The 22,283-nt window shown below is 45.3% G+C and overlaps 1 protein-coding gene across 7 annotated transcripts in view; it reads right to left on the reverse strand.

Annotated features, from left to right (window-relative positions):
• Positions 1–22,283, reverse strand: part of CCM2 (CCM2 scaffold protein) — a 59,748-nt gene that overhangs the window by 15,290 nt on the left and 22,175 nt on the right. For 5 of the 7 annotated variants that reach the window (XM_061198365.1, XM_061198361.1, XM_061198360.1 and 2 more), the window contains one exon: positions 18,546–18,719. The exons of the other annotated variants lie outside the window; for them this stretch is intronic. In XM_061198365.1, the coding sequence (XP_061054348.1) occupies positions 18,546–18,719 (174 nt within the window). The remainder of the gene's footprint in view (positions 1–18,545; positions 18,720–22,283) is intronic. 7 annotated transcript variants of the gene reach the window in all.

Genomic DNA, 22,283 nt, shown 5'->3' on the forward strand with positions numbered 1-22,283 from the left:
AGGGGATGGAAAAAGATATTCCATGCAAATGGAAATCAAAAGAAAGCTGGAGTAGCAATGCTCATATCAGATAAAATAGACTTTAAAATAAAGAATGTTACAAGAGACAAGGAAGGACACTACATAATGATCAAGGGATCAATCCAAGAAGAAGATATAACAATTATAAATATATATGCACCCAACACAGGAGCACCTCAATACATAAGGCAAATGCTAACAGCTATAAAAGAGGAAATCAACAGTAACACAATAATAGTGGGGGACTTTAACACCTCACTTACACCAATGGAAAGCTAATCCAGATAGAAAATTAATAAGGAAACACAAGCTTTAAATGACACAATAGATCAGATAGATTTAATTGATATTTATAGGACATTCCATCCAAAAACAGTAGATTACACTTTCTTCTCAAGTGCACACCGAACATTCTCCAGGACAGATCACATCTTGGGTCACAAATCAAGCCTCAGTAAATTTAGGAAAATTGAAATCATATCAAGCATCTTTTCCGACCACAACGCTATGAGATTAGAAATCAATTACAGGGGAAGAAACGTAAAAAACACAAACACATGGAGGCTAAACATTACTAAATAACCAAGAGATCACTGAAGAAATCAAAGAGGAAATCAAAAAATACCTAGAGACAAATTACAATGAAAACGTGATGATCCAAAACCTATGGGATGCAGCAAAAGCAGTTCTAAGCGGGAAGTTTATAGCAATACAAGCCTACCTCAGGAAACAAGAAAAATCTCAAATAAACAATCTAAACTTACACCTAAAGGAACCAGAGAAAGAAGAACAAACAAAACCCAAAGATATTAGAAGGAAAGAAATCATAAAGATCAGAGCAAAAATAAATGAAATAGAAACAAAGAAAACAGTAGCAAAGATCAATAAAACTAAAAGCTGGTTCTTTGAGAAGATAAACAAAATTGATAAACCTTTAGCCAGACTCATCAAGAAAAAGAGGGACGGACTCAAATCAATAAAATTAGCAATGAAAACAGAAAAGTTACAATGGACACCACAGAAATACAAAGGATCATAAGAGACTACTACAAGCAACTCTACACCAATAAAATGGACAGCCTGGAAGAAATGGACAAATTCTTAGAAAGGTATAACCTTCCAAGACTGAACCAGAAGAAACAGAAAATATGAACAGACCAATCACAAGTTACGGAGTTGGAAGTGTGATTAAAAATCTTCCAACAAACAAAAGTCCTGGACCAGATGGCTTCAGAGGTGAATTCTATCCAACATTTAGAGAAGAGCTAACACCCATCCTTCTCAAACTCTTCCAAAAAATTACAGAAGAAGGAACACTCCCAAACTCATTCTACAAGGCCACCATCACCCCGATACCAAAACCAAAGATACTACAAAAAAAGAAAACTACAGACCAATATCACTGATGAATATAGATGCAAAAATTCTCAACAAAATACTAGCAAACAGAATCCAACAACACATTAAAAGGATCATACACCATGATCTAGTGAGATTTATCCCAGTGATGCAAGGATTCTTCAATATATACAAATCAATCAATGTGATACACCATATTAACAAATTGAAGAATAAAAACCATATGATCATCTCAATAGATACAGAAAAGCTTTTGACAAAATTCAACACCCATTCATGATAAAAACTCTCCAGAAAGTGGGCATAAAGGGAACCGACCTCAACATAATAAAGGCCATATATGACAAACCCACAGCAAACATCATTCTCAATTGGTGAAAAACTGAAAGCATTTCCTCTAAGATCAGGAACAAGACAAGGATGTCCACTCTCGCTACTATTATTCAACATAGTTTTGGAAGTCCTAGCTAGCCACAGCAATCAGAGAAGAAAAAGAAATAAACGAAATACAAATTGGAAAAGAAGAAGTATAACTGTCACTGTTTGCAGATGATATGATACTATACATAGAGAATCCTAAAGATGCCACCAGAAAACTACTAGAGCTAATCAATGAATCTGGTAAAGTTGCAGGATTCAAAGTTAATGCACAGAAATCTCTTGCATTCCTATACACTAACAATGAAAGATCAGAAAGAGAAATTAAGGAAACAATCCCATTCACCATTGCAACAAAAAGAATAAAATACCTAGGAATAAACCTACCTAAGGAGGTAAGAGACCTGTACTCAGAAAACTATAAGACACTGATGAAAGAAATCAAAGATGACACAAACAGATGGAAAGATATAACATGTTCGTGGATTGGAAGAATCAACATTGTGAAAATGACCATACTACCCAAAGCAATCTACAGATTCAGTGCAATCCCTATCAAATTACCAATGGCATTTTTAACAGAACTAGAACAAAAAAATCTTAAAATTTGTATGGAGACACAAAAGACCCCGAATAGCCAAAGCAGTCTTGAGGAAAAAAAATGGAGCTGGAGGAATCAGACTCCCTGACTTCAGACTATACTACAAAGCTACAGTCATCAAGACAATATGGTACTGGCACAAAAACAGAAATACAGAACAATGGAACAGGATAGAAAGCCCAGAGATAAACCCACGCACCTATGGTCAACTAATCTATGACAAAGGAGGCAAGGATATACAATGGAGAAAAGACAGTCTCTTCAATAAGTGGTGCGGGGAAAACTGGACAGCCACATGTAAGAGAATGAAATCAGAACACTCCCTAACACCATACACAAAAATAAACTCAAAATGGATTAAAGACCTAAATGTAAGACCGGGCACTATAAAACTCTTAGAGGAAAACATAGGAAGAACACTCTCTGACATAAATCACAGCAAGATCTTTTTTGACCCACTTCCTAGAGTAATGGAAATAAAAACAAAAATAAACAAATGGGACCTAATGAAACTTAAAAGCTTTTGCACAGCAAAGGAAACTGTAAGCAAGACAAAAAGACAACCCTCAGAATGGGAGAAAATATTTGCAAACAACGCAACTGACAAAGGATTAATCTCCAAAATATATAAACAGCTCATGCAGCTCAATATTAAAAAAACAAACAACCCAATCAAAAAATGGGCAGAAGGCCTAAATAGACATTTCTCCAAAGAAGACATACAGATGGCCAACAAACACATGAAAAGATGCTCAACATCACTAATCATTAGAGAAATGCAAATCAAAACTACAATAAGGTATCACCTCACACCAGTTAGAACGGGCATCATCAGAAAATCTACAACAAATACTGAAGAGGGTGTGGAGAACAGGGAACCCTCTTGCACTGCTGGTGGGAATGTAAATTGATACAGCCACTATGGAGACAGTATGGAGGTTCCTTAAAAAACTAAAAATAGAACTACCATATGACCCAGCAATCCCACTACTGGGCATATACCCAGAGAAAACCATAACTCAAAAAGACACATGCACCCCAGTGTTTGCAGCACTATTTTTACAATAGCCAGGTCATGGAAACAACCTAAATGCCCATCAACAGACAAATGGGTAAAGAAGATGTGGTACATATATATACAAAGGAATATTACTCAGCCATAAAAAGGAACGAAATTGGGTCATCTGCAGAGACGTGGATGGACCTAGAGAGTGTCATACAGAGTGAAGTAAGTCAGAAAGAGAAAAACAAATATCGTATATTAACGCATATACGCATATGTGGAATCTAGAAAAATGGTACAGATGAACCAGTTTGCAAGGCAGAAATAGATACAGGTGTAGAGAACAAAGATATGGACACCAAATGGGGAAAGCAGGGGCATGGATGGTGGTGGCATTGGTGGGATGAACTGGGAGATTGGGATTGACATATATGCACTAATATGTATGAAATAGAGAACTAATAAAACCTGCTGTATAATAAATAAATAAATAAATAAATAAAAGAGAAGCCACCATAATGAGACGCCCACGCACCGCAGCAAAGAGTATCCCCTGCTCGCCGCAACTAAAGAAAAGCCCGCACGCAGCAACGAAGACCCAACGGAGCCAAAAATAAAATAAATAAAATAATAAAAAACAAAAAAACCAGAAGTATAATTGATATGTTAAGGAGAAACAATGGAATTATAAAAATGCTCAAATAAAACCAGATAAAGCAGAAATAGAGTAGAAGACAAAACAAACAAAGAACAAGAGCAACAAATAGAAAACAATTACAAATATGGTAAATATTAATCCAACTATGTCAATAATCACTTTAAATGTGAATCGTCTGAATATACCAATTAAAAGACAAAAACTACCAGACTGGATAAAAAATTCAAGACACAAGTATATGCTGTCTACAAGAAACCGACTTTAAAGAGGGGTATTACATAATAAAAACATAACAATCCTTAATGTGTATGCACCTAACAACAGAGCTTCAAAAACACATGAGGCAAAAACTGATAGAACTACGGGGAGAAACAGATGAATCCACTATTACAGCTGAAGACTTCAACACCCCCTTCTCAGAAATGGACAGAAAATGACAGATCCAGCAGGCAGAAAATGATTAAGGACAAAGGTGAACTCAACATCTTCCACCAACTGCATATAACTAACATCAACAGACTACTTCATCCAACAACAGCATTCAACAGAACACACATTCTTCTCAAGCTCACATGAACATTCACCACGACAGAGCACATTCTGGGCCATAAAACACACCTTAACAAATTTAAAAGAACAGAAACCATACAAAGTATGTTCTCAGATCCCAACGGAATTCTCTCTTTTTTGGCCGCGCTGTGCGGCTTGCAGGATCTTAGTTCCCTGACCAAGGATTGAACCCAGGCCCCCTGCAGTGGAAGCGCAGAGTCCTAACCACTGGACCACTAGTGGAATTCCTTGAAAGACACAATCTACCAAACAAAATTCACATAAGGAGAAATGGATAATGTGAATAGGCATACAAGCTATTAAGGAAATTGAATCAATAATAACTTTCTAAAACAGAAAGTATCAGGTCGAGACAGATTCACTGGTTAATTCTACTCAACATTTAACGAAGAAACTATACCAATTCTCTATAATCTCTTCCAGAAAATGAAAAGAGAAAACACTTCCTAACCCATTTTTTGAGGCAGCATTACCTTAGTATCAAAACCAAAGATACTACAAGAAAGGAAAGACCAATATTTCTCATAAAACAGATACAAAAATCCTCAACAAAATATTAGCAAATCAAATCCAACAACGCATAAAAAGAATTATAAACCAAAAGCAAGTGGGATTTATCCCAGGTATGCAAAGTTGACTCTACATTCAAAAATTATTTAATGTGATCCACCACTTTAACAGGCTAAAGAGAAAAATCATATGGTATCAATAGATGCAGCAGAAGCATTTGACAACCTCTAATATTCATAACAAAAACTCTCAGCAAACTAGAAATAGAGGGGAACTTCCTCAACTTGATAAGGAACATGTACAAAAAACTTACAGCTAACATCAATACTGAATGGTAAGAAGCTCTAAGATCGCCTAAGACCAGGAACAAGGAAAGGATGTCCCCTCTCACCACTGCTTTTCAATACTGTATTGGAAGTCCTAGATAATGCAGTAAGACAAGAAAAGGAAATCGAAGGTAAAGGTTGGGAGGGAAGAAATCAAACTGTCTTTGTTTGCAGATGCCCTCTCTGACTGGGGAACCAAGCAGGCAGGTTACTCTGGGATTATCAAATGCAAGCAAGGTAAACACAGGCTTGAGTCAGTTCACCTACTGCTGTGCCAGGCAACCACCTGCCCACAGAGAAGAAAACTGGCACAGAGAGGAGAGGGACTGGCAGAAGCTCACACAGGGCACAGTGGCAGATATAGGCTGAGTCTAGGCACAGTCAGATGAGCACCCTAAACTTCAGAACAGCTGCATTCAAAAGCTGTTCCGTGTGTGCTGCGTAGCTCCAAAGGGAAATGCATACTCATTCTAAAAAGTTTTAGATTTTATCCTTTCTAAGGTGGGGGTGAGGGGGAGAGAATAAAACTAACTGTGTATTAGTTTCCCCACTCTCTACAGGGCTGAGAATCCACCCCTCTGACAGAACAGTTTAGAAATAAATAAGTAGCACATCTTATTACTGGTTCATACTTAAGGTTGTTACAAATGAACATTCCAGAACGTTGCCACAGATGTGCAGCTAGCAGAGGCCTTTCTATCCTCTTCTTATGTGCTCATGTAAACCAAATGCAATCCCTTCCTTAAATGTATCAATATTACCTTTCATCTATTCTCACACTTCCTGATTTCAAAACTTACTACAAAGCTACAATAACCAACAGTGTGGTATTGGCATCAAGACAGACATTCAGAGCAATGAAACAGAATAGAGAGCTCAGAAATAAACCCTCATATACAGTGTCAGTTGATTTTTGATAAGGGTGCCAACACCATTCAGTGGGGAAAGGACAATCTTTTCAACAAGTGGTACTGGGAAAACAAGACTCCACACACAAAAGAATCAAGTTTGACCCTTAGCTAACACCATACACAAAAATTAACTCAAATGGATCAAACACCTAAATTTAAGACCTAAAACTATAAGACTCTTGGAAGAAAACATAGAGGAAAAGCTTCATGACATTGGATGTGGCAATGATTTACTGGATATGATACCAAAAGCACAGGCAATAACAAAAGGTGGAAGCAACTCAATTCTTGACGGAAGAATTGGATAAACAAAATGTGTTATAAACAGTGGGATATTATTCATCATTAAAAAGGAAGGAAATTCTGATACATGCTACAACATGGATAAGCCCAGGCACAAAAAGGTAAATACTATATGATTCCACTTATATGAGGTATCCAGAGTAGTCAAATTCAGAGAGACAGAAAGTGGAATGGTGGCTGTCAGAGGCTGGGGGGAGGGAGAAACGGGGTTATTGTTTAATAGGTACAGAGTGTCAGTCTGGCAAGGTGAAAACAATCCTGGAGGTGAATGGTGGTAATGGTTGCACAGCAACGTGAATGTTAGAACACTTAAACTGTACACTTAAAAATGGTTAAGATGGTAAATTTTATGTTATGTGTATTTTAACACAATTTTAAAAACCTTTAATGTGGGAAAAAAAAAAAGCACAGGCAATAAGAGAAAAAAAAGAGACAAACTGGACTTCATCAAAATTTAAAACTTTGTACATCAAAGGACACCATCAATAGAGTGCAAAGACAACCTACCCAATGGGAGAAAATATTTGCAATCATATATCTGACAAGAAGTTAATACCCAGAATACAAAAAGAACTCCTATAACTCCACAACAAAAAACCAAACAACCTGATTAAGAAATATGCAAAGGACTTAAATAGATATTTCTCCAAAGAAGGTGTATAGATGGCCAATAAGCACATGAAAAGATTCTCAATATCACTAGTAACTAGCGAAATGCAAATCAAAACCACAGTGAGATACTACTTCACACCCATCTGGACGGCTACTATCAAAACAGAAAATAATGTGTTGGTGAGGACATGGAGAAACTGGAACCCTTGTGCACTGCTGGTGGGACTGTAAAATGGTACAGCCACTATGGAAAACAGTATGGTCATTCCTTAAGAAATAAAACATAGAATTAGCATATGATCCAGCAATTCCACTTCTGGATATCTATGTAAAAGAACTGCAAGCAGACAATAAAACTCTTAGAAGAAAACATAGGACAAAAGCTTCATGATATTGGATTTGGCAATGATTTCTTGGATATGACACCAAAGGCACAGGTGACAAAGGCAAAAAAACAGACACACCGGAGTTCAACAAGATTTTAAAATTTTGTACATTAAGAGACACTATCCACAGAGTAAAAGAGCAACCCACGGAATGGGAGAAAATATTTGCAAATCATATATCTGACAAGGGATTAATATCTAGAATATACTGAGAACTCCTAAAACTCAACAAAAAAACACCTGATGCCAAAATGGGCAAAAGATTTGAATACACTTTTCTCCAAAGAAGATACACAAATGTCCAATAAGAACATGAAAAGATGCTTGAGATCACTAATCATTAGAGAAATACAATCAAAACTACCATGAGATACCACCTCAAACTCATTAGGATGGCTAGTGAAAAACAAAACACAAACAAAAACAGAAAACAACGAGTGCTAGCGAGGATGTAGAGACACTGGAACGCCTGTGCACTGTTGGTGGGAATATAAAATGGTGCAGCTGCTGTGGAAAACAGTATGGAGGTTCCTCAAAACATTAAAAATAGAATTACCATATGACCCAGCAATTCCACTTCTGGGTATAGATAAACCCAAAAGAATTAAAAGCAGGGTCTCAAAGAGATTTTTGTATACGCATGTTCATAGCAGCATCGTTCACAATAACAACATGGAAGCAACCCAAGTGTCCACTGATGGATGAACGGATAAGTGAGATGTGGTGTATCCATACAATAGTATATTGTTCAGCCTTAAAAAGGAAGGAAATTCTGCAGTACATTACAACACGGGTAAAACTTGAGAATATTATGCTAAGTGAAATAAGCCAGTCACAAAAAGACTAACAGTGTATGATTCCACTCATATGAACTTCCTAGAGAAGTCCAATTCATAGAGACAGAACGATGGTTGCCAGGGGCTGTGGGGAGGAAAGAATGCGGAGTTTTTGTTTAATAGGTATAGTTTCAGATTTACAAGATGAAAAGAGTTAAGGCAATGGATGGTGGTGATGGCTGCACAACCACGTGAATATATCTCATACTATTGAACTGCACCCTTAAAAATGTTTAAGATGGTACATTTTATGCTATATTTTAACACAATTTAAAAAAGAAAAAAAACTGAAAGCAGAGATCCAAACAGACATTTGTACACCCATGCTCATAACAGCATTATTCACAATAGTCAAAAGTTGGAAACAACCCAATGCCCATTGATAGATGAATGGATAAATAATATGTGGTGTGTGTATATATATATTGTTCTGAAAAGTTCTGAAAAGAAAAAGTTCTGGAAATGGATGGTGGTGATGGTTGCACAGCTACGTGAGTGTACTTAATACCATGAAATATACACTTAAACACAGTTAATTTTATGTTATGCATATTTCACCACAATAAAAAAATCGTATCCTAGCTTCACTCAATAATTGCATTTGCTAAAAACCTTTCGAATCATAATCAGTATTATACTGTATATTAGTTACCACTTCTAGATGTGTATCCTCCCAAATTATTAATTTTGCTTAAATTCAAATAGTAATAAAAAAAATATTGACTACGTTGGGGTCATATAAAAGTGCCCTGGTGTTATCATGTCTGCAGGACTGTACAAGGATTGCTCCACCTCCACGTGGCCTGGGGGACACAATGTCACCACCACCCTCTCGCCTTTCTCAAAGTGCCACCACACTTCAAATTCAGGCTCACAGATCACCAAGAAGGATTCTACTTTCTTCACAGAGGTGAGTCCTCACTCATTTGAGATTTTTTTCGCTGTAAAATATGTATTAGTAAAACATGTTTTGTCAAAAAGGAAAATTGCAGCTCTCATTCCTGCTGTAACTCCAGATGGGACAAAGTATGCCTCCTGGGCAGTTCTTACAAAAGCCTTTCCCACCGCCCTGGGCGGTCCTCTGCCAGTCCTGACCAATGTGCAGCGCCTCCTTCAGCGATGTCAGGGACCAGCGCACACCCGCCGTGAGACGACACGGTGCGGGCTGCTGTGCCGATTAACTGATCATAGCACATTCAGGACACAGCTGCAGAGGGATGAACGTGATGGAACAACACAGACCAAGGGGACATCTGACTAGCGGTCACATCAGCTCCATCAGCCCTGGCAGCAAAAGCCAGACTGTCTTGGACACCCGCTAACCCCACTGCCATTCCTGCCGCCCTTATAGAGACTGCAGCCAACACAGGAACGTGCTGGTGAGCTCGTCACTTCAGCTCTAAACAGCGGAAAGTATTTCCAAAAATAATTGCTGATGAGATATAAGAGAAGTCCATTTTTATACTGAGCCGAAGTCAGCCTCCCTATAACATCCACCTATTTGACCTTGATCAACAAGTTTTCCACGGCAGAGCGTGGGCCCTGATGGAAGGGCAGGACTCTGAGACGTGGGATGGGGACACCTAGGTAGATGCACTTGGGAACCTCAATCTCATATTCTTCTCACCACTCTAGGCCTGCAGAAGTGGCCCAACCCCACTTGTTAGAAGCCACAGGACCCCCATACACACACACACACACACACACACACACACACACCCCTTGCTCGAAAACGACACACACGGGCCTCACTGGGATGGGCACCTTTCATGACAATGCTGTTCTCCTCAGGGTCTGCCCCCTCCGCCCCTCCTGGCCATAAGACCTGTTCCTGGGATCAAATCTCAACACAGCACAACTGGGACCCGCTGGGAAGAGAGACTGAACACTGATGGAGCAGGAGGTGCCGGATGGAGGTGGATGGACCCCCAGCTGGACGAGCGCGTCTACGGGGCTCTGCACTTAACCCAGGTCAGGGGCCCGGACACGGCTCTCATGCACTGCTAGCACAGCTTAGAAGCTCGGCAAACGCAAGGCCCATGTTAAACTCAGTGGAGATTGCAGAACTGCCGAGCAAACTGTGGATAAAGGTTTCAAAAGATGCAGAGAGGTGGGCCCGCTGGACGGGGTCTACCGTGTAAGAGCTGGAACCCCACGGCTGCCCCTGCTACTTGGGAGGGCTGGGAAGACACCCCACTCTCAAGGATGAGCTGGAACGAATGGGCTGGCAGGGGTGCGGGCACCACCCAGCAGCTCTGCGGTGGCTGTTCTCAGGGGGAGAGCTAATGGGAAAGATGCTTTAGCACTAGGCTTCCTGCAGCGAGGGGGACGACAGGGCCGTGGGAGAGCAGAAGCCAGGTGGCAGCACTCAGCCACCAGGAGCAGGGCAGGCAGGCGTGCTCACTGCAGTGGGCGGTGACTGTAAATGGTTAAATGGCGGGGCGGGGGGGCTGGTATGCAGGCCCCACAGAGATGCAACTAGAGCAGAGGCGTTCCCAGGGGCAAGAGAGCTGCTGAGAGCCAACCAGGGTCCCGCCTCATGTATACAAACAAGGACACCACCACTGAGTGTGCTGCTCCAACGCAAAGTGGCAGTCTCTGACCCGGTTTCCAGTCCCAGGAAGTGCCTGAGGGAAAGGCCAAGCCCCAGGAGAATGAATCTGTAACACCGACACAAGTGTGCGCTGCAGCAACGCCCCCAGTTCCCTCCGAAGGGACTCACAGTCACTCACTTGAGTTACAGTACACGGGGGAAGGAAACTGTTCAAGGCTTGGAAGAGAGGGTCTGAGACAATGCTGAAACTCAGGGGCCCAGACCACCAGCAAGGTCCGCTACAGGGTCGGGGCACACCCAGGAGGGGACACCTGAAAGGATGCCACATCTCTTCAGAATGCAGGGCACATCTGGAACCAGCAGTCATTACACCACGCCTGGTCCCCAGTGGACAGAACGCATGGGTCTGGGGTCCAAGGTACGACAGCAGGAGTGGCTCTGATCACCATCAATCCAAGAGACCCACTTGGGGAACGTGTGCTCCCAGCCCTGAAACTTTTGGCTCCATCTGTTTTGAGAGCCTGGCTCTAGGGGTAAAATGCTTCTACCAGGGGACAAAAAAGGGATCTAAACTTAAAACCGCAGTCACCTCCTGATGCCAGCAGACAAGCAAGCAGAGAAAGGTGGTACTGTTCTGCAGGGGCAACCGGTCCGGATCGTGATGAGGAGGTGGGGAAGCTGCTACATACTGGGGACAAAGAGGCGCCTGTGTGGCCTTTAGGGGCCCCTTACGTGCCCATAAGTGGGCAGATACACATCTTTTTCCTCTGCCCCATCCTGCTTCCTTCCCTCCCCTTCTCCTGAGAACACACCCTGAATCATCAAACACAATCTCCAGTTTCAGGCCCTGCTTCTAGAGAACCGAGACATCTCTGAACAAAGACAAGCAACAAGCAGGGAAAACCTTACAACTAACTTCACCGCGAAGGGCAAACTCACCTACCACACTGAGTGCTAGGGAAAACGTATGGGAAAACCACCAACCACCCAACAGAAAAATGGCTGTAGAAAGACACTTACGAGATCTGACTCGACCATATGAAAAGATACACAACCTCACTCGTAAGTACAAACTGTGATGTAACAGACTACGACCATCAGGCTGGCAAAGATCAAAAAGCCCGCATGTACACTGTGTGGCTCCTTAGAGTGTGGATAAACAGGTATTCGCCCAGACTGCCAATGGTGTACACCAGCTTAAATCCCGCGTGAAAGGCAACCTGGAAATGTCTGTCAAGATAAAAAGTAACCTAGCCCTACACCCAGCAATTCTACTTCTGGAATTTATCCTAGAGGGTTAGTAAAATGTGTGACAGAGACAAATTAAATATGTATGAATAGATCACTGGTTACATAAAATATGGTACAGCCATTATAATGGGAGGGAAATGGACGAGGCAGCTTTATGTGCCCCAACCCACCAAGATATGTCGAGATATACTGTTGCGTGTAAACAACGAGGTGCAAAGTGTGCACTAGGTAATCATTTGGGAACAAATGCACGTGTGTGCTCGGATATGGACAGACCGCCCGCGCACGGACACACGAGAAACTGATGCCAATGGTTCTTTCCAGGGGCGGGGCGGTGGGGGGACTGGGGACCTCTCCTCACCAGGAATCTCCTTACCATCTGAATTTTGTACCATGTCCATAACCTACCTATTCAACTTTTAAAAATACAATAAATAAGAAATAACAAATCTTATCAAGAAGCATCTTGGGTTTGGTATCACACATGTGATTAATTACCCGCTGCTGCCCCCCGAATTAAAAGCCAGAGTGTCGGTTCACAGGTCCCGAGCCTGCACCCCTGCACCACCCTGGGCCTCATGGGGTCGAAACCCTGGGAAGGATGCTTCTGCTTTAAAAAAGCCGGGTGAGGATTCAATGAGAAAATGTATTTAAAATGTTAAATAGTGTTGCCGTATAGTTAAGCATTCAGAAATGAGAAGCTACTGTTAAGTGCCTCTCACCTTCATGTTAGTAATGTTCATGCTGAATACAAAATACTTTCCATAAAGAACTACACTCGAGCATGCGGGAGGAAAAGCCTCCTCACCACTAGTGCATTGTGTTGTCGTCGCTGTTTTTATTTTTATCAAAGTGATACATGTATGAAGTTTAAAAACGTAAATAGTCCCCAGAAGTGTATAACAAAAAACAACGATCTGGTCCCAACCCAGGCAACCCTATAAACTGCTTCCCAGAGGCAGCAACTCCAGGGTCTTCTGGATCTAGGGCCAACTTTCTAAGTAATGGTTTTACATTGTTACTGCCTGATTCATCAATCTAAGACGTTAGCTGTTGATTTCCAGTTACGGCAGAGAAAGAGTTAACTCTCTTATATCACCACCCCCCACTTCTCCTTCCTTTTTTCTTACAATTCAGATAATTTACTACTTAATCATTACTTGGTGCTTATATCCTCCTGTTAGGTACATTCTACTTCACCACTGTGCCAAGAGGTAGTGAAATCACAATTTTGTTTATGCAGTCTTTAATTTTTTTTAACCTTTAATTCTAAGATAATTGTAAATGGCATGCAGTTGTAAGAAATAATACACAGAGGTCCACTGTACCCCGCACCCTGTTATACCTAAGGTAACATCTCGTGATCACCCAGCATCACAACCAGGATAGTGACTACAAGGTCAGGTTCCAGAACATTCCATCACAAGGTCCCTCCCGCTTCTCTTTTACAGGCGCACCCACTTCCCACCCACCTGGTCTCCTCCTTAACCCCTAGCAAGCCCTATCTGTTCTCCATTTCAATAATTCTGTCATATCAAGAATGTTACACAAAGGGAATCATACAGTATGTAGCTTTGGGGATTGGCTTTTTTCACTCAGCATAATTCTCTGCAGATTCCTGGAGGGTGTTGAAGCAATCAGTAAATCATGCCTTTTTACAGCTGAGTACGGTTCCACAGTACGGAGGCACATCATTTGTTTAACCATCTACCCACTGAAGGACATCTGGGGTATTTCCAGTTTTTTGCCCATTATGAATAAAGCTGCTTTTAATATTCATGTATAGGTTTTTGTGTCAACACAGATTTTCATTTCCCTGGGATAAATACTCAGAGTGCAACCGCCAGGTCAGACGGTAGTTGCATGTTTAGTTTTTAAGAAACTGCCCACTTGTTTTCCAGAGTGGCTGCACCATTCTACATGCCCAACAGCCATGCATGAGTGACCCTCTGCATCCTCGCCAGCATTTGGTGTTCTCACTACTTATTTAACTTCAGTCATTCTGGTTGGTGTGTAGTGATGTCTCCCTGTGGTTGTAATTTGCACTTCCCTAACGGCTAGTGACGTTGAACATCTTCATGTGCTTATTCCCATCTGAATGTCTTCTTTGGTGAAATAAATGTCTCTTCATGACTTTTGCCCATGTTCTAATCAGATTGTTGGCTTTTCTACTATTGGGCTTTGACAGTTCTTTACATATTCTAGATAAAAGACCTTTGGCAGGTAGGTGGTTTGCAAATATCTTCTCCCAGTCTGTAGCTTGTGTTTTCATCCTCCTAACGGAGTCTTCTGCAGAACAAAAGTTTTTAAATTTGATGAAGTTCAGTTTACCAATCATTGCCTTTTTGATGTCAAGTCTAAGTACTCTGCCTACCCTGGGTCCTGGAGATTTTCTCTTAGGTTTTTTTCTAAAAGTGTTATAGTTTTACATTTTCCCTTTAATTCCATGATCCACTCTGAGTTAATTTTTGTATAAGGTGTGAGATTTAGCGTGAGGTTCATTTTTCTCTCAATGGGTGTCCAACGGCTCCAGCGCCATTTGCTAAGAAGACGGTCCTTCCACCGACTTGCTTTTTGCACCTCTGTCAAAACTCAGTTGGGTGTATCTGTTTGGGTCCGTTTCTGGGTTCACGATGGTGTTCCACTGATTACTGTGTCAGCCCCTCTACTGCTACCTCACAGTCTTCATTGCTGTAGCTCTAAAGTACATCTTGAAATCAGGCGGACTGATTCCTCTCTTTTAACTCTTCTTTTTCAAACCGTTCCAGCTATTCTACTTCTTGTGCCTTTCCATATAAATTTTAGAATACTTATCTATATCTACGAAATATCTGGCCGGGATTTTGATAGGAATTGCATCAAACCTGTATATCAATTTGGGGAAAACTGACATGTTAACTAGGTTGAATCTTCCAATCCATGTACGTGGTATGTCTCTCCACTTATTCAGATCTTTGATCCTTCCATCCGTGTTGTGTGGTTTTCAGCATACAAATCCTATAGATTTTGTTACATTTATACCTAAGCATCTGTATTCACGTCTGTAATTTATTTTTGCTTCGTACTGCCTGATTTTGGTATCAGGGAAATACTAACCTCACAAACGAGTTAAAAAGTGTTCCCTCCCCTTCTGTTTTTCTGGAAGAGACTGTGTAGAATTAGTGTTAACTCTTTAAACATATGATAGAATTTTCCAGAAACCACCTGGGCCTGGAGACTTTTTTTATGGGAGTTTTCAAATTAGATATTAAATTTCTTTAATAGTTGCAGGACTACTCAACTGATCTATTTACTGGTGACTCGTGGCAGTCTGTGCTCTTCAAGAAACTGGTCCGTTTGTTGGCTGCTGTCTGAGGATGCAGAGTCGCCTGTTGTGCTTTCATCAGCCTTTGATTCTTCAGGGTCTCTTGGCACTTGAAGGACGTCGTCACTTTCTTCTGGCCCTGTGGTTTCTGACACGAAATCTATCATGCCGTTTTCCCTACAGGTGAAGTGTTCTTTCTCACTGCTTTCAAGACTCCGTCTTTGTCTTTACTTTTCGGAAGTTTCACTACGACGTGTCTTGGTGTGGACTGCTTTGGGTTTATCCTGTTTGTGGTGAGCTCAGCTTCTTGAACCTCTGAGTCTGTCTTTTACCAAATCACAGCAGTTTCAGCCATGACTCCTTTGATCAGCTTTTCAGCCCCACCCCACCCTGTCTCTTCTCCCTCCAGGACTCTTAGGACACAAATGTCAGAAATCTGCTCCAGTCCCACAGGGGGAGGGGAGAACACTCTGTTACCAGGTGGAGGGGTTGACTCCCCACTGGCCTCCGCTGCCACCTGGGGGGGGGCTCCTCTTCCCTGCTGGACACGGTTGGCGTTCTGGCCCCCCAAGTGGCCCAGTGACACGAGGGGTGGTATGTGAGTCACACTGCTGCTGTCTAAGGGCAGAATTCCAGGCTCCCCACATGGTCTCCACTGACACCGCAGTTCCACTAGGGGTTCATCAGGGATAAAGCCCCAGCTCCCGACTCAGCCTTCTCTGGGGTGGGTGCTGGCCCCTACACAGTCTTTGCTGGTAGAGGCAGCAGCAGGCCCACAGGTTTTTCAGTCACATTTGGTTGGAACTGAGCAGGTACTGTAAAACATTTTCTGTCCTGCTAAGCTATCCCTTTCCTGGTCCTTTGGCCAGAGAGAGTGAATTTTGTTGGGATTCTGTGTGCACCTGTTGGCTGTTCTGGGTTGCCAGCTTCTTCAGTTCCAAGCTTGGGATACATGAGGAAAAAGAGAACCGGGGAACTCACCAAAGGGTCGCCCCCTTGGGTCCCAAGGTCCCTGGCTGGTCTGCCGTCACGCTACCTTTCAGAGTCTTCTTATGGTTGTTGCATATATAACATCTAGGATTTTTAGGTGTACTTAGTGAGAGGAATAGGGAAAAATATGTCAACTCCCTCTTCCTGGAAGCGGAAGTCCGCAAACTTTAAATTTTCACGGTGTAATATGGGCCTACCCTTCCCTCCACTTGCTTTGTTTTCAACGTACGGTTCTATCTTCCCAATTCTTCAGCAGCCTCTACTCCAACATATAAAACCATCCGTGTTCCCTTCTCCCAGAGCTGCTCTGGCCTGTTCCTCAGATTCCCATCCTGGGAATTCCCTCTGCCCTTTTCCGTGCTTAGAGCCCCAGTTCTGGATCTGCGTCTCCCACCTTCCTGGTGCGCCCTTGTGCTCTGAGGCAGCACGTCTCCCAGGAACCTCGTCAGAACGGGCTCTGAGGGCTCACGTTTTAGAAACCTGACTGTCTGGTCATCATGACCAGAAAGGGACCCTCTCAATCTGAGAATCACGTCTGTTGGTGAATTCTGCAAAATGTCCTTCCATTACTGTCTTAACAACTTCCTCCCACTCTCCTCCATTCTTTCTTCTCATGAGTCAGAGACTGAACCTTCTGGATGGATCCTATAATTTTTTTCTCTCTCTCATCTTTTGTTTACTGATTTTTGATCTCCTTGTCTTTTGGTTATTCTTTCTGGGTGACTGCCTTGACTTTATCTTTTGACCCCTCTAATGAATTTTTTACGACATATAATTAAGATCCTTTAATTCCAAAAGCTCTTGTCTCCACCTGTTATCCTGTTATCTCACAGTTAACAGTATTTCCTCTTATCTTTCTGACAACATTATGTATTTTTATTTTTCCCCTAGTTTCCGCACTGCTGCTGTTGCATTCACGTTTACGTCTTGTGTTTGTCCCGGGTTCTGTCTTTAGATTAAACGTCTTCCTTAAACGTGTACTTCTCCTTGACTGCCCACGAAAGAAGCCGTGTGCACGGGCAGAGGTGCAGACTGCCAGCTTCTCTCAGGCTGGCTGGGTGGTCACCCCAGGGTCATTCGAGGCGGCACTTCTGCGGGTTGTGTGGCTTCCACATGAAAGCACTCCTCCGAGGATCCCCTTGTGGGAGAGGCCCGGTTGCAGGCCTATCTGGAAGCTTGAGGGAAAGGGGGTTGGCAATTCTCACCGTTCCGGACAGAGGCTTTGACTTAATCTGCTCATCTTCACACTGGGTCTCTCCCCACCCTCCTCCGGGCCAGGTGTCCCCACGTCTAAAGCCCCCCTAGTGTCATGTCTCTACCAGGGAGACCTCCCACCTCCCCCTGTGGCAGGTGAGAGCAAACCCCTCCCCGAAGCCCACACCGTGCTCCACGCCCCCCCAGCCCCCGGGTCCAGCTGGACAGCTCCACATCCTCTGAGGGACGCAGGTCCAGCTCCGTGGGCTCTGTGAACTCGTTACCCCACCTTCGTCAGCTCCCTCTGCAAGTTCACGGGCCTCTCTCATCACCGCGGTCCCCTTTCCCATTCTCTCTGACTGCGCAGTTTTATTCATTTCTTTTCACGTAGTGTTGAGGGGAAGCACTGACAATACACTAGTGCGTGTCATGTTTACCCACAAGTGGGCACGGGCTTCGACAGGATTCAGGAGTCCGTGTCCTAGGCTCTGACAATGGCACACGGAACAGCTCTTAGCCTTGACCAAGGAACCAAAACACACGGCCAGCCTTTACAAGAAAGGAGGCAGCTTGCTACTGGAGAGAAAGCCAGAAATGGGGCCAGAAGACAGAGACCTGGGGTTTGGGCACCCAGTCATCAGACACACCACCGCAGGGGCACCAGCGGGCGGGAGTCACCCGAGGTGTGAGTGGGGACGGGTCCCAGAACCGCAGCGTCTGGTGCATCAGGGGGCCTTTGCTGGCGACGGGCAGGCGGGTCCTGCGGCCGTGGACTTACCTTCACCTCCTTCTCGATATAGTCGCTCAGCAGTCTGTCGGGCTCGACGCGCTCAGGCAGGGACAGCACCACAGTGTGCAGGGGGCGCCTCTCTGTCACCTTCTCATGGGCTTTCTTATCTCTACTCTTTTCACCTTTTAGGAATACTCGTTTAAACGGCGACACAATTCCAGGCTGCAGGCAGAAACGGCAATGATTGGAGTTCATTATTCACAAAGGCTTTGCGCTGTACCCATGGCTAACAAGCGGAAGTGGCCAGAAGCACCACCACGGTCCCCGTGCAGACGGGCCGGCTACTGCCAGCCAGGGTGGGCCGGGCCCAGTGCTGCCTCGGGCACCGAGGGGCTGGTCCCTCACCTGTTCATGGACACTTACAAGGTCAAGGGCCAATTCTCAAGGTGAGTAAACTCAGGAGGCGAGAAGGGGCAGGAAGGGGGAGATTCCCCCAGAAGACAAAAATGCAGCATTGCTCTGAAGTGACCTCCCGGCTCCGCTGGGTCACTTCACTGCAGGGTCCTCGGAGAAGGCGGGGAGGTGTGGCCAGGGCTGTGGCATCAACAGGAAACTCAGCTCAACAGCCGCGAGGCCCGCCTCTTCCCTCTCCCATAGGAACGCGGCACGTGCTCTGCTTTCCCCTCCCTCCGCCGGGGCCTCGGGGGCTCAGGGCGCTGACCAGCACCTGGGTGACCTCACCCCGTGGTCAGTGTCTAGAGGGGCCTGGAGGCCAACCCTGCGATCAAAGCAAACCTGCAGAGGGAGAGCCAGGGACAGCGGGGAGAATAAAGTCAACCTCGCCTGCGGGCCCCAGGAAAAGGCCCAGGATTCCCTCCCTGCAGCTCTGTAAGAGCCCTCCAGGCCCTCCGCGGGCACAGATGTTCAGAGAGTCAGGCATGGGCACTGGGCACCTGCACACAGAGGCCAAAGGTGACCGCTTCCAGTCACGCAAAGGAACGTAAAACCAGAGAATACAAGACGCCAACGTGCAGCCTCGGCAGGGAAACATCACCGAACACAGCAGCGAAACCCAAAGGTGGTGACCCACACCAGACCGAGAAGTCACCTTCCATTATCTTGTCTGTGATTCTGCAGCTCGCCTGCCTGGGCAGGACCCAACGCCAGACAGTGGCCGGGACCTAGGGCAGGCCTAGCTCTGACCAACACTTACGAGAAACAAATGCCTATGCCACCAAACATGTACCAAAAGCTCTCGTTCCTGTTTCTCCTCTGCAAGGGGGAAATTCAGCCACATGCCATATCCCACCCAAAACAATGCCTGTGAGGCGCCTCGGCAGCCCGTCAATCTCACAGATGGAGGACGGAGAGGGGCCCTAACTCCCTCACAAAGGCAGGTGAGGCCTCAGGGGTCTCCAGGAGATCCTGCAGGGCCCGCCGCACACAAAACATGCCCTCAGCAAAGTGAACCCCGGCATTCTTCCTGCTTCTCCTAGCCAGAGTCCGGCTTTTCTCCTCTGCTCCTTGGCCTGCACTCCTCACCCCTAAGCACTTGGCCCCTGGATAGCTGCCTTTTACCCCACTGATCCACGACAACTAATACTGGAGCACCCCTCCTCGCGCTGGATGCCCACCGAGTTCCCACTCCCCATCCCAACGCAGCCCCTCAGCACTTCGTGCTGCGTGGGGGGCTGGGGGAATAATGCTGATGTGAGGCCCTCAGGGCTGGGGAGGATCAAAGCTAGACAACAACGTGTGGGGCTTCATTTACTTCTCTCTGCTCTTGTTTACATTTGAAATCGGCCATAAGATTTTGTTTTTAAAGGATGAGTACAGTTCCTGCCTACAACTGCTTACACTTAAGCTGAGACAAGATAAAAGCATGAAAGGTTAAGGGAGACAAGATAATCAATCCCATATCATAAGGAGAGTATCACCTCCACAGTCTCAGACAAACTACAGAGTGGAGAGAGGGGGTTCCTCGGAGGAGCCCGAGATGGCTGATCCCAGCCCTCAGACAGACGGCCCCCGGGGCCCGCTCAGGCTTCTTTCTCCTCGATCCCACAGGAGTTGTCAGCCCCAGCACAAATTCGGTGAGTGGAAGAGAGGGTGAGGCACTTCAGGTGAAATCCTGGGGGGGGCGGGGTCTGGACCAGGTGACCGCGATGTAGGGCTCACGTGGAAACGGTGGGAGATGGTCACCCACAATTTGCCAGACAAGCACCGATGGTAGAGTTTACACTGAAAGCAAGTGACACTGAGAAGTCGGTAATGTAAACATCATGTTTCACCAGCCTTTGCGCTGTACCCGTGGCTAACAAGCGGAAGTGGCCAGTGACCTACGGGCAGGTCAGGCCAGGCCCTGAACTGTGACTGCCACTCCGGCTGGCATCCGAGGCGATCAATGGCACACACGTGACTCTTCGATCCTGTTCTGCTTGACTGTTTATCTGCACTGAGAGCCTCCTAGTTCCTGTGATGCGCAAGGCACTGCCCTAGGGCTGTGGAAGTACCAAGACACGCAGCACAATGTTACACAGATGACCTACATCCGAAAGTGGCCGGAGTAAACATCTGTCCCTACACCGTTTCTACTGGTAACCTCACGAAGTTCACTCTCCCAAATCATAACCAGCACGGGCACAGCCCACGGTTGATCCTGAGCCTGACGGCGCGTGAGAACAGCCCAGCTCAACCTGATGGCTGCTCCACCTCGCTACTCCTCTACACCTGGGAGCACAGGAAACCAGTTCTGAGACAAGGGGTTTGCCAAGGTCAGCCTCTTACCAAGAAGCCCGGGCCAAATCGCCAGGTCCACAGACCACATGCAACCCATGCTGTTATTTTAACGTTGAGGGACGGGTCATAAAGTCACAGCCCGCACCCAGAATCACTCTGTGTGGCAAGGACCCAGAGCCCAAGTCCTGCAACCCACCTTAAGGAGAGACCCTCTGCCAGCCCACACGCCTCATCTGTCTGGCCCTGCGGGCCAAGGAAACCAGGACGCCCCCTGCAGACGCTTCCTGCTGCTCAAGGACCAGCTTTCCCGATGCTGAGCCCCACTCCGCCTTCTGCTGCCTTTACCTCTTGGGAGCCAGCACCCTACAGGGCAGCAGTAATGTGTCTGATGCCTGTGCCAGCCAGGCATCAGGAAGGCCCTGTGGGGGGCTGAGACGGAAGTCCCACCCTCAAGGTGGTCACCGTCAAGTGGGGGGAGATAAGCCCAAAGCAGATGAACAGGGACTGAATCCACGATGAGAACTGCCAGCCAGGTGCCTCGAAGGTGTACTTTAGGGCCCAAGTGCCCTGTTTTTAAAGGAGCTACCCTGACAACAAGGCACGGCGCCGTGAGGCCCCGTGAGGAATAATGGCGCCTGCCCTCCACTGCTCATAGGCTGGCGGAGGCGAGGGGAGCCGCCCCGGAACCCAGGCTGCACACAAGACCACCTGGCCAAGCGTGAACTTGGCATGACTGATTTGGAATCAGACACAGCTTCCCTAACTCAGTCCTCAGTGTTGCATACCCCAGGCATCATGTGCTTTTTTTTTAACATCCCAAATAAGTTCAACCGGTGGATGAGCCTCCCTAGAAAGTGGAATGTTGAAACCATTATGTAAAGAAATGCACCCCAGCAAACCTGCAGCTTTCCTCTGCCGCCTCGCCCTGTTTCAGCGCAGAACGGGGGCGGCTGCTCCACCCGAGGACAGCAGGCGTGTGACGCAGGAGGTGCGTGCCCCACTCCCGCTGCAGGAGCTGGAAAGTAGACACGGCTGGGAGCTGGGGGA

Source organism: Eubalaena glacialis, chromosome 8 (assembly GCF_028564815.1).
Source record: "Eubalaena glacialis isolate mEubGla1 chromosome 8, mEubGla1.1.hap2.+ XY, whole genome shotgun sequence".
Lineage (NCBI taxonomy): Eukaryota > Metazoa > Chordata > Mammalia > Artiodactyla > Balaenidae > Eubalaena > Eubalaena glacialis.